Here is a 12907-nt window from a genome sequence, read left to right as displayed (position 1 = left end):
AAGCCGGCATCAGGAATAGGACCCTCGTTCTCCACACATCTTCTTTCCTCCCTCCCTCCTGCTCTGGGTGACCAACTCCTTCTCCTCTCCTTCACCTCAGTGGAGTACCTCCTGATGTCCCACTCCACCCCGTCCCCTCTCCCCCCCCCACCCCAAGCAACAACAACCGAACGCCTGTGGGGGGGAAACCCTTGCCTCAGCCCCCTGACCCCTGGCCTCTGGAACCTGAGGCAGGGCTCATGCCCCTGCCTTTGATTCTGATGTGGTAGTGGCAGCGAATGAATGGGCTGCCTGAGATGAGGTGGTGCACCCCAGGTGTGAGGGACCGGGAAGGCGTACCCAAGCCTAACCGTTGAAGTGTGAAGAGGAGCGTGGAAGATTGTTGGGAGGCTGTGCAGGGAATACATGGGTTTGCATGAGAGCAGAGGGTGTTCTGTTGGTGGAAGAAAACACTTAGTGCAGTGAGGAGTTGGCTGTTGACTAGCTCAGGATCTGGCATTCGATACGGGGCTTCAGAAGGATCCCGTCGATGAATAATCGAAGGGATGAATGAAAATAAGTATTGAAAGAGAGGCTTGGGATCCAGCAGCAGAGTAAAATTTCATGGGGTACAAAGGGGGTGTCAGCTTAAAATGGTGGGGGGACTGAGAGACTAATTAAGATTACAGTGGGAAGAAAGTCAGAATGGGGTGTGAGAGGAGAGTTGAATGTAGGACATACTAACGGTAGAACTGAGTGGGAGGGGGGCTAGAATCATGAGTAGGGAGCGAGTGAATGAATGCAGGAGGTTAGGAAGATAATTGTGGAAGTGGATGGCAGGAAAAATAGTAAGGTATGGCAGAGTACAGGATGATACACGAGAAGGGGAGAGCAGTAATTGTTGAAGGGGGCACAGGAGTGCATGTGTATGCCTGAAGATGGGGTCTGTGTAGAGCGAAGGTAAGCAGGGAGAATAATGGTTGGATTGAAAGGTTACAGGAATCACGCCAAGAGTTTCTTGGAATGAGGCTATGTGTGAGTGGGACTTCCTGGGAAGGAGGCTAGTGAGTGAGAAGGGTGGATGCGATCTGATTTCAGCGGTGAGCTGGGTGAAGAAGAATCCAGGCACCTCAGGTGGGGTTTTCAAAGGGCGGAGGAAGTACGTTGAGGGTAGGGGATCATGTGGCCATCCTGACCTCCACTCCTGGCCCTAGAACCATGGATCCCAATGAAATGCCTGCTGTGCCCTGCTGCCCCTCCGACTCCCCCACTGGGCTTGAGACCGGAGCCCCGTGGGGGATTGAACTTGGCCCCAAAAGAGCTGTAAGTCGCTGTGCCCGCTGCTACAACCACGGCTTCGCCGACCAAATCAAGGACCAGGAGCACTCCTGCCTCTTCCAGGCCTGCGAGTGTCACAAGTGTGCCTTCTTCTCGTGAGTATGGTGTCTGGAAAAGGGGGGGGGTTCGCATCCCCTAAATGTGACTGACTGTAGACCTGCAATCCCCCACTTTAGGGAACACCACAGTGTCTTGCCTGCTGAGAGTGCCTTGAAGAGGAAGCAGGGGGCACCCCTAAAGAAGCGCCTGGCTCAAGGACTGAAAAAGAGTGAGGCCTCCCCTCCCAAAGCTCACAGCCCTGTGAAGAAGTTGACCGTTCAAGCAGGAGCCCTCAGTAAGTGTTTCTGGCCAGGGAGGGCGTCTGGGTTTGGAGGTAGGGAGCACTGAGCAGCTCTATCACCAGTCCTACTACCCAATTTTGATGTGGCCTTGGCAAATTACTCCTCGGGCCTTTAGCTGCCCCACCTATAAAACTTCATCAATATTATCTACCAAGCGTTGGTGAGAAGGAGAGATCTGGGGGGTCAAAATGGTCCATGGTGAGATGAGACCTCAGACTGGGGGTGAGGAAGCGTGGGGTGGGGTCAGGGAGAAAGGCTCACCTAGAGTGTCCCCAGCTTTCCACACCCGGGAAGGAGAACATCATGTCCCAGCTTGAGGCCCACCCACCCCTGTGCAACCCCCAGGGAGGTAAGGAGAGTCTGGGGCCTGTGGGGGGGAGGTTCCCATCTCACCCACTTCCCAGACTCTTCTCTGTGTCCTGAAGACATGGGTTCCCTCCGTAACCCTACTGCAGCTTGCCATAGTGACCTTGGGCTCTGAGGTTCTGGGCTCCTATCCTCATCCCAGAACAAACCCATACACATCTCCTCCCCATGGCCGGCCTGGTGCCTGACTCCACCCTGTGCTCTCTGCTCCCACAGGCAAGCGCTCAAGGAGCTCTGCTGACTGGACAGGCCCCAAAATCTTTGTCTCTGTCCTGGACTCCAGCAGCCTTGAAGATGCGACTAACAATTTCTCTTTCCAGGAAGACCCGCAGGACTCCTGCCCTGCCCAGCACGTGAGTCAAGTGGGAAGGCACATGGAGCTAGTTGTATACTGTGTTATTGGGTGCCCAACCATTGTGCTTGATGCCGTGGGAGAGTGGAGGAGGTGGCCGATGAGGAGGAGAAGGAGGGGGAGGAGAGGAGCAGGGCAAGAAGTGGCAGGGGGAGGAGGAAGGGGGGCAGGAGGAGGAGGAGTAGAGAAGGCAGCATCTCAGACTAGGGGGCAAGGGCAGGACTCTCCCAGCCTTGCCATTGCCTATTTGTGAGACTTTGGACACGTGACACTACATTTCCAAGCCTCCACTGCCAGTGTACTAGCCGTGTACTGATAGGGACAATATCCCACACCTATAGCACTGACAAGAGGACTAGGCCAAGGCGTGCCGCATACCAGGACTTCAGCTAATGGAGGCTGTCATTCCACAAGAAACAAATTGATGGGGTAGAAGGTCCCGTTGAAAGGGGGGGGGGCACGATGGTGAGGGCCACAGGGCCCAAGGGGAGAGTCCAGAGGTCATTACAGAAAGCTTCCAGGCCATTAGATGAGCAAGCTGGTCTTTCAAGTTCCATGGGGACTGGGGAATACGGAGGTGAGAACCAGTCCCTGGACAGGGACAGTGATCCCATTTCTCCAGGTGCTTTACGGATTAGAACGCAGACACCTGTGATGTCCCATAACCGTCCCTGTTGCCCTGGGAGTTTTGGAAATGCTGGCAGGAACTAGTGTCTCAGCAGAGATATTGAAGAAGGACATAGAAAGGAAAACAGATAGGCTGGTGATGGGTATTAAGGAGGGCACGTATTGCATGGTGCGCTGGGTGTTATACGCAAGTAATGAATTATGGAACTTTACATCAAAAACTAGGGATGGTGACTAATATAATATAATATACTGATATAATATAATATACTAATATAATATAATATATATAATATAATGTAATGAAAAATATTATTATTTAAAAAAACAAAAAGAAAATAAAGGAAAGGAAAACAGACCAAACAGGGGGAAGGACTTGTGCAAGCCACAATGGCTAATGGCCAGGAGGCATTCAGACTCCCACATCCACATATTGCAAGGTCCTGGCCCTGTTTCTCGACGGGTAGTACGGGTCTGCCAGAGGGTTTAATCCCCGGGCCTCTCTTTTCCTTGTTTCTAGATGCTCAGCTCTCCAGCTCTGTGCCATCCTTGGTCCTGTCCTACTGCAGCCACAGATCCTGGGAAAATAGCGGGGTCCAGAACCCTGGCAGGGGCCAAGCTTAGTGAATGGGAAGAGCCCAAGGCCCCACCCAGCCACCCCGGGGCTGGCTGGGTGGGGCCTTCAGCGGAACCAGGGACTGAAGGGCCACCGACCCCGTGAGGTGGGGAGGCATGGGTTTTCAGGTCCCATTTCCTCACACCCTTTCCGCTGCAGGCTCCTGAAGCTTCTGACCAGGACTCGGTTTCTGCCTCAGAGTGGCAGCGGAAGCTGGAAGCGGCCGAGGCTCTGCTGATTCTGAGAGAATCTCCCCAGGCACCTTCGGGCTCCATCTCCCTGCTCCAGCCCTGCGTGGCGGCAGGTAGCCTGGTCCTTGAAAGGACAACACGGGGCGGTGGGGATGGCTGGGAAATGGGAGGGCGTTGGGGGAAGCAGGGCCTAACGGGGAGGCCGGGTTGGTGGGTTGAACCTCCTTGGGCCCGGGCACCCAAGCTCCTCGGTCTGATGCCAGAGATGGCAGTCGATGGTTGCTCAGTGAATCATCAGTGTATCGAGCTCAGTGCTCAACAGCAAATGCCCAGGGCCCTGGCATCAAGAAACAAGGAAACTGAGGCCCTGCTAGTGGCAGGGACTTGCCCTGGGGCATGCAGCCTGTCAAGTGGAACACCCGGGTCTCCTCACTCCTATCCCAGAGCTTTCCACCCACGCCCCTGCAGTCTGCTGTGGTGGGCAGGATATACATAGGATATATATAGGTGACAAGAGCCTAGGCTGGAGGGAGATCTGGTCTTTGATGCCAGTCTCCATGTGGAGCCTGGATGCCTTCGTACTTCCCTGGTGTTTTGTGGCTGCATTTCAACGATGAGCCTGGAGAGGAAGGACCAGAGGAAGTCTGAGGAGAGACAGATGCCTGGGAAGGCTGAGAGGGAAGGCTGGGCATTCCCAGACCACAACGTTGGGTGGGGTATGGTGTGTGAGTGAGGCAGCGACCTGGGTGAAGGCAGAACTGCTGGAACAGAAGGGGATGAGGCTGGAGAGGCTGCCAATCACAGAGGTCCCGAGTGCCGGGCTTAGGGGCTAGACCAGAAACTGTGGGGGGTGAGGAGCCAGGCAACGTGTGAGCTAGGGAGGAGTATATTCGAAGGTCCTGGGCTCGACAAAAAGAAATGTGGTGGTTTTGATGGAGGGATTGGAGGAGGCAAGACCCGAGATGAGCAAATCAGTGAGGAAGAGTTCCGTGCTGTAGTCTGTAGTCCAGGTGACAAAGCCTAGGTCGGGTGGAACAAGAGAGAGGGGAGAGCCTGGAGGGGAAAAGGATGTGACCTGGCTCTGATGCCTTCTTTTCTATCTGCAGCTCCTGCTGGAGATAGAGGACCCCAGCCTTCTAGCCCCTCTCTGCGACCCAGGCCAGCCAGCTCCATTTCTCTGCCTATTGGACATCTGGGGTGCATCTCCCTCTTGAGCTAGAAGCCCAGAAGACGAGGCCTCACTAGAGTGCTGCCGATTTATGAGTTTGCAAAATGTTTAATACCCAATACGCATAACACTTTTTTTTTAACCTTCAGGTTCTTTTACAAGCTTTTCAGACCCTTTTCATTATATGGGGCAATTCCTTGGCTGAGGGTGGATATTCTTGTACCTCCATCCCTTACTGCCTTGGATTTGGGGGCCTTTTTATGTCTCTTATAGAAACAGGGTTGTGTAATCTAAGCTGACCAGTCTCTAAATAGGGTTCTGTGGGAGGTCATAGGTTCATATGCCAGAGTTTTCATTTGACTTGTGATTGCAAACGTAGCCGTGCACTCATGTATGTATCCATGCTTGTCAAAATATAAAGGTGTTTTCATTTCATGTCTAGATTTATGTGTGTGAACAAAGAATGAACCCTTGCTGTTGTAAGGCAGTGAGATAGAGGAGTTGTTTGTTACCACAGCATAACGTAGACCATCCTGACTCTAACAGACCTGTTCAATTTACCTTCCAAAGTGAAAATCACCTAACCCAACAAGTGGGATTTCTTAACATGACTAGACAAGAAAATGGTAGAGATAAAAAGGGGTAAGGGTTTTACTCGTTGAGCAAGTAAGTGCCTACTCTCTGCCTGGCATAGACTGTTCCCAGCTGTCCACAGGGCCCCAAATTGAGTTGTCTGCAGGGTCAAGCAGGTCTTATATATGAGTGGAGCAGTCCAGACAGGCTCTGGCCACTTCGCAGTGCATGCATGCTCTTACCTAAGGGGCCAGCTGCCCCCTGGCTCCAGCCGTTTGCTGCCATGCAGGGATGTGGACTCTGCACTGCCACATCTCCTGAGTTTTCAAGAGAAAATGGAATTCTAGATTATCTATGCAGATTTTTACCTCCATTTCAAAGTGTTGGCTCTGGTTTCCCCTGTGAGACCTGTACGTGGGCCAAAGAAAACATCCATTGAGGCCACCCATGGCCAAGTGAATGCCAGTTGGATTCTAGTCCAAAGTGTATTGTACACTGGGGGACACCGAAGCCAATCAGGGCCAGAAGAATCAGAGGGGAGGTGAATTAGACCCAGAGCCTACTTTTGAAGGACCCATGAAATATGAGGAAGAATCATTATCATGCATTTATTTTGTGCCTCCTGTATGCTAAACACATATAGCCTCACAGCAGCTCTCTGAGCTAAGCATTATTACCACCCTCTTGCACAAGTGTTTTAGGGGAAATTTTTAGCCGAAGATGGATGGGGGAAGACCCCCTTCTCTGCCGGGCCCTAAGTTAGCTAATATTTACCTTCTACATCTATCTCTATATCTGTATCATCTGTATCTATATCTGAACCGTTGAGTGAAATGTCCAATATTGAAGCGGCAGATATCCAGTCAGAAGAGTCTTTCAAAAATAGTCTTTCTGTTTTGTACTCGAGGTAACAATATATAGTCGTGGATCGGATCTTACCTGCACTTGTTTCTCAGTCCTCTGCTGATGTTCCAAACAAAGGAAGACCTGGACACCCCGCCGCGAAGACAGAAAACTCAATTGGATGTGCCCTGTTGCTGACTATTTCCCATGGTGTTTTCTCCCTCTTTCCTTGCTTCCCTCATTTTACCCAAGATGATGGATGGTGATGACATCTGATGACAACCAATGCTTTCTTGTTTCAGGCCTTGAGAAGCCAGGCTTCTTATCATCCTTATCTAATGCCAGATAACCATGCAGAATCACTCGGCACTTAGGGCAAGACTGATGTCCATCTCATGCTTTCCTCCCTTCCCACATTTGCTACTTAAATCAGTGATCCCGAAACCCTTCCCGTCCCAGATATTAGATGAACAAGCCTGCATATTCACAGAGGAAAGAAGCAGTGTTACCTGGAAAAGGACTGAAACCCTGCTGGGCAACTGTGCCCTAGCTGTGCCACGGTCCCACAGCTGAGTTGGGGGGAAAAAAGAAAGAAAGAAAGAAAGAAAGAAAGAAAGAAAGAAAGAAAGAAAGAAAGAAAGAAAGAAAGAAAGAAAGAAGGTGTATTTGGAGTTAAAGGATGTGGCATGAGAAGAGGGAGGAGAAAAGAAATGAAGTGATGGAGACTGGGAGAAGGAGTGAGCCCCTTTGCCCTGGACCCTTTCATTTCCCTGAGTCCCACCTGCCCTTCCATGCAGAACATTTTAGACCTGATGTTGATGCATCAGCCCCCTCCCACCAATGCACGCACGCAAGCACACGCATGTACGTACGCTGCTCTATACCTTTTTAAAAAGCCTCTTCAGGGTGGCATATTATGGGCGTCTTAGGACTTTGTCATAAATGTTAAATAGCCAACCTTTTTTGTCATGTACTACTCCAGTGCACAGATTCAAAACAGCACTTTGTAGAATAGTGTAAGTTAGGCCTTGACTCTCATGTGTTTTACAACAGCATTGGTTCGATCTGAGGATATCCACCACATGAGAGCATCTGCAGAGTGGATCAATTTCAACCAGTGGTATGCGTGTAAGTGTTTAACAACAGGCTTTCTGGGGGAGGAGGTGGTTTTGGGGAAATGCCCTGTGTTGTAGCATTTGCCAATTTCAAGCTGCTGACCTTGTGTCAGTTAATGGAGAGTCGGGAAGAGGTGCGTCCCAACCATGCAGGTACAATCAATGTACATAACCTCTAGAACACAGATAATGGCAAAATGTAGGGAAAATAATTGGAGATTGATGCATTTTGAGTGTGTATTTTGTTTGTTTTCAGTATAATGCATGTAATGTAGTTGCTACTTTATATAACCTGGTCTTTAAAACAGCTATGCTCAACAGCTGGCTCGCACAATTCCTGGAAAATTAAGTTGGCCCTCATGTTCCAGTAAGAGTCCCCTCCAACATTCCACTGCTTTCAACCTTTGCCCAGAAAGGCACCTCTCCATAGTAGGTCACACGAACACTGCAGGGCCATAAAGGCCTGATACCTCTGGTTTCTGGCCGAGAACAGCTTAACGTGTAGGGAAAGTATTAATTATGAATGAAAAATGGAGTGATCTGGAACAAATATTGAGCGGAATAAATTGTCAAAAGTGTTTGTGGGTGAACGTGTGTTCTCGGAGACAGCCAACATGGGTAGACGTGGGGAGTGGGGACACCAGGATAAGCAAAGCTCATGCAGGGGTGTATTCAACAGATTCCTTAAAGGCTAAAGGAATGGGGCAACTGGTATTACCTGGCCATCAGATCTGTATCTCTCATCAGAGAGATGGATATTCAATATATTCCCTCCTCCCTAGATAATCTATGTAAACTCTTCCACTTTGCCTTTTTTCACTTAAAAACATGACCTTCATTGTTATGTATAGGCACTATGTTATACAGCAGGTCTCTAGAACATACTCATCTTGAATAACTGTGATTTTATACCCATTAAACAACAACTCTCCATATTCCCCTCCCCCCCCATCCCCTGGCAACCACCATTCTGTTTCCATGAGTTTGACTATAGTCAATGCTTTGTATAAGAGGTATTGTCCACTCAAAAACATGTTAAGAGGGTAAATCTCATGTTACATTTTCTTATCACAGGAAAGCATAAACCAAACCAACCAACCAAACAAACAAAATAATGAAGGCACACAGAAAAACTTCTGGAGGTGATGGATATACTTATTACCTTGATCACGGAGATGGTCACACGGATGTGTGCACATGCCCAAACTCAGGAAACTGTATACATTACTATGTACAGGTTTTTTTTGTGTACAAATTATACCTCAGTAAAGCTGAAAAAACAATATCCTTGAGACCGCTCCATAGTGCTCTGTAGGGGCATCTCCCACTCCTTTCAACAGCTATAGAGTGTGTCATTGTGTGAAGGTACCATAATGTAGTCAGCTAATCCTCTATTGATGCACACTTTGGTTGTTTCTATTCTGGCTATTACAAATAAACAGCCACAATGAATAGAATTGTGACATAATCTTTAGCAATATTTATCAATATATCTTTGAAGTTGATCCCTAGATGTTCTATTGCTGAATACAGGGTGACAATACTCGTATTTCTACTGTCACATTTCCTTTCATAAAGGTTGTGGCATAGCAACCAACGGCCAAAGCAATCCTCAATAAGGAGAACAAAGCAGGAGATATCAGAGTTCCTTATTTCAAAGTAGATTACAAAGCTACAGTGATCAAAACAATATGGTACTGGCCTAAAAACAGACACGTAGACCAATGGGACATAATTGGGAGCCTGGATGTCAGCTAATACTTGACAAGAAAAATAGAAATGAACAGCAGGATGAAGAGGTACGTAGGGCAAGGTCTGGATGGGTCCCAAATGCAGTAGCTTCTCTCCCTGTGGCGTTGGGGTATGCCACCCTCCTAACATGTGGGTGTGTGTGCCAACTCAGAAGCTTTCTGTACTCCATTGTTTAGGGGTCTTTATGGAGGTTTCATCACATAGGCATGGTTGATTATTAACTCAATCTCCAGCGCTTTTCCCTTCTTCTGAGGTTGGGCGGGGGTGGGGTTGGGGGGGGAGAAATGAAAGTTCCAGGCTTCTTAACAAGGTTTGATCTTTCTGGAAACCAGCTTCCATCCTGCAGCTACTATCTAGGGGCTTGCCAAGCCAAGAGTTGTATTCCCCTTCCTTTTATTTTATTCTTTCTTTTCTTTTCATAAGCTTTCAAGGAACAGTCAAGTCCAATCCTAACCAAGAACTTACAAATCATTGATAAATACATAGCTTCCCAGGGCTCCTGGGTGGTTCTGTCATTAAGCGTCTGCCTTCAGCTCAGGGCATGATCTCAGAGTCCTGGGATCAAGCCCCATATTGGGCTCCTTGCTTGCTGGGAGCCTGCTTCTTCCTCTACCACTCCCCCTGCTTGTGTTCCCTCCTCGCTGGCTGTCTCTCTCTGTCAAATAAATAAATAAATAAATAAATAAATAAATAAATAAATAGCTTCTCAATATCTTTTAAAACCTAGCAAATATAATCCTTAATGTCACAAAAGGTACAGTTAAAATTTGTTGGATGAGCACTGGGCATTATACGCAACTAATGAATCATTGAATACTACATCAAAAACTGATGATGTACTATATGTTGCCTAACTGAATATTTAAAAAATTTTAAAAAGAAAAATAAAAAAGTAAATAAATAAAATTAAAAAACTAAAAAATAAAAAATAAAGATAAAAAGTAAAATTTGTTTTATAATTCTCTTCATTAAACCACATTGCAAACTTAACCCCACAGTCTGTTAAAATGGTATAATACATTTTTATAACATCTTAGGCAGTAACATCTAAGGTAGTTCAGCAGAAAGCTAAATCACTGAGTAACAATTATAAAACTGGATAAAAATACAGCAGGTAGAATGTTTCCCCTCACTCCACCCCTCTACTTATAAATCAGCATCCCAATGCCCATTTGCTCTGGTCTTTTGTAACAGCCCACTGTAAAGACAAAGTGATGTATCTTTTTCATACATTTCTAGTAAGGGCCCTGGTTCTAGCCTTTGCACTGCTATTGATGTGTTTGCTTATACTCTTACACTAGGCATGTCTCCAGCACCAGCATTGGCTCCACAAGCTCCCCCAAACATCCTGTTTTCACTTATTTCATGAGCACCCACACTTCAGGTCTTGCTTACAGTTTAAATGCCTTTACTCTAGATAAACAATCTAGTATTCTAGGTACTACTGCTTTGCAAAACCTTTATTGGTAAGGGGCCTCTAACTCTGCAGAGGTTAAGTACTGCTTCCCAGGATGGACCTACAACATCTGTAGCACCTCCAAGACATCTTGCTCAGGAGAATGTATAGTTTTCATGAAGGTCACTCTCAGGCTAGTCATAAGGAGCTCTGTTTATGTCTTTCTTGGTCGCATTTTCCCATTGAGCAGTGAAGCATCTGCAGTTGACTCGAACAATTCAGGGGTTGGAGCATCGACTACCTACACAATTGAAAATCCAATATAACTTTTTACTCCCCACAAACTTAACTACCAATAGCCTACTGTTGACTGGAAGCCTTGGCAATAGCATAAACAGTTGATTAACACATATTTTGTATGTTATATGTAGAATACACTGTATTCTTATGATAAAATAAGCTACAGAAAAAAATGTTAAGAAAATCATAAGAAAGAGAAAATACATTTACAGTACTGTATTGCATTTTTTAAATTATGTTATGTTAGTCACCATACTGTACATCATTAGTTTTTGTTGTAGTGTTCCATGACTCATTGTTCGTGTATAACACCCAGTGCTTCACGCAATAAGTGCCCTCCTTAATACCTATCACCGGACTAACCCATTCCCTACCCCCCTCCCCTCTAAAACCCTCAGTTTGTTTCTCAGAGTCCATAGTCTCTCATGGTTTGTCTCCCCCTCTGATTTCCCCTCTCCACTCTTCCTTCTTTCTCCTAATGTCCTCCATGCTATTCCTTATGTTCCACAAATAAGTGAAACCATATGATAATTGTCTTTCTCTGCTTGACTTATTTCACTCAGCATAATCTCCTCTAGTTCTATCCATGTTGATGCAAATGTTGGGTAATCGTTCTGATGGCTGAGTAATATTCCATTGTATATATAGACCACATCTTCTTTATCCATTCATCTGTTGAAGGGCATCTCGGCTTCTTCCATAGTTTGGCTATTGTGAACATGGCTGCTATGAACATTGGGGTGCATGTGCCCCTTCTTTTCACTATATCTGTATCTTTGGGGTAAACACCCAGTAGTGGAATTGCTGGATCATAGAGTAGCTCTATTTTTAATTTTTGAGGAACCTCCATACTGTTTTCCAAAGTGGCTGTACCAACCTGCATTCCCACCAACAGTGTAAGATGGTTTCCCTTTCTCCACATCTTCTCCAACATTTGTTGTTTCTTGCTTTGTCAATTTTTGCCATTCTAACTGGTGTAAGGTAGTATCTCAATGTGGTTTTGATTTGAATTTCCCTGATGGCTAATGATGTTGTACATTTTTCATGTGTCTGTTAGCCATTTGTATGTATTTATTAAAAATAATCCACATATAAATGGATCCAAGCAGTTCAAACCTATGCTGTTCAAGGATCAGTTGTAGTTAGTTGCTCAGGGTGGTGGAGTATTTTACAGGGTGACGTCCCTCACAAGGCATTCCAAGACTTCCCCCAAGTTCTCATAGGTGCCTCTAAGGATCTCAAGGAGCAAGTCTTTGAGGGTTTGAGTACACACCTAGGCCTGTATGCCTTTTTGACTGGCATCTTCAACCAGGAGGAGAGGCACCAAAAAAGCTTCCTTCTTGTCCAGAGTCCAGTGAGGCACACTCCATGCAAAGTGAGACCTGGCAAGTATTGGGCCATCCCTGAAGTTGTGGGGCTCCCTTTTGTGGTTATTGTGGGCAGGTAAGTAACTGACAGGGATTGCAGAGAAAGTGCTCTGGGCCACCTAGTGAGTATTCAGTACTTTCTTTGTGATGCTCAAGGAACTCAGCCTGGCCTCAGGCAAGTTCCCTGTGCTGGTAGTCCAAACTTGGGGAAATTGGGAGTTTCTTCAGAGCATCTCATGTAAGAGAGATGGCACACAGTAAATACTTAGTAGCTGCACTGCATTGATGTAGTGGGGCTTGCCAACAAGCAACCCTCACCCTTGTTCTTCACCCCCGACCACAGCCCAGGTCTGACTAAGCCTCTTGACTCTGCCCCTCTCATTGTCCCCTAAGATTTTTACCTCTACCTCTCACATTGTCCAAGCCCTCCAGGCCGAGAACCACCTGTTTACCACCCACCAGACTCTCTCTCACTTTCTCTCTGTCTCTGTCTCTCTCTGTCTCTCTCTGTCTCTGTCTCTGTCTCTTTCATACACACACACACACACACACACACACACACACACATTCCCCTGAGGGGAAT

At 47.0% G+C, this 12907-nt stretch overlaps 1 protein-coding gene across 1 annotated transcript; it reads left to right on the top strand.

The window, feature by feature from the left end:
- The first annotated feature begins 1197 nt into the window (after positions 1 to 1197).
- On the top strand, positions 1198 to 6859 carry LOC125281840 (doublesex- and mab-3-related transcription factor C1-like). Its single transcript, XM_048215771.2, has 5 exons — positions 1198 to 1412; positions 1494 to 1651; positions 2241 to 2377; positions 3779 to 3923; positions 4917 to 6859. The coding sequence occupies exons 1-5, from the start codon at positions 1198 to 1200 to the stop codon at positions 5027 to 5029; spliced, it is 768 nt and encodes a 255-aa protein (XP_048071728.1). The 3' UTR covers positions 5030 to 6859.
- Positions 6860 to 12907: the final 6048 nt, after the last annotated feature.

This window comes from Ursus arctos, chromosome X (genome assembly GCF_023065955.2).
Source record: "Ursus arctos isolate Adak ecotype North America chromosome X, UrsArc2.0, whole genome shotgun sequence".
NCBI lineage: Eukaryota > Metazoa > Chordata > Mammalia > Carnivora > Ursidae > Ursus > Ursus arctos.
This window is presented reverse-complemented; position numbering and strand designations above follow the sequence as displayed.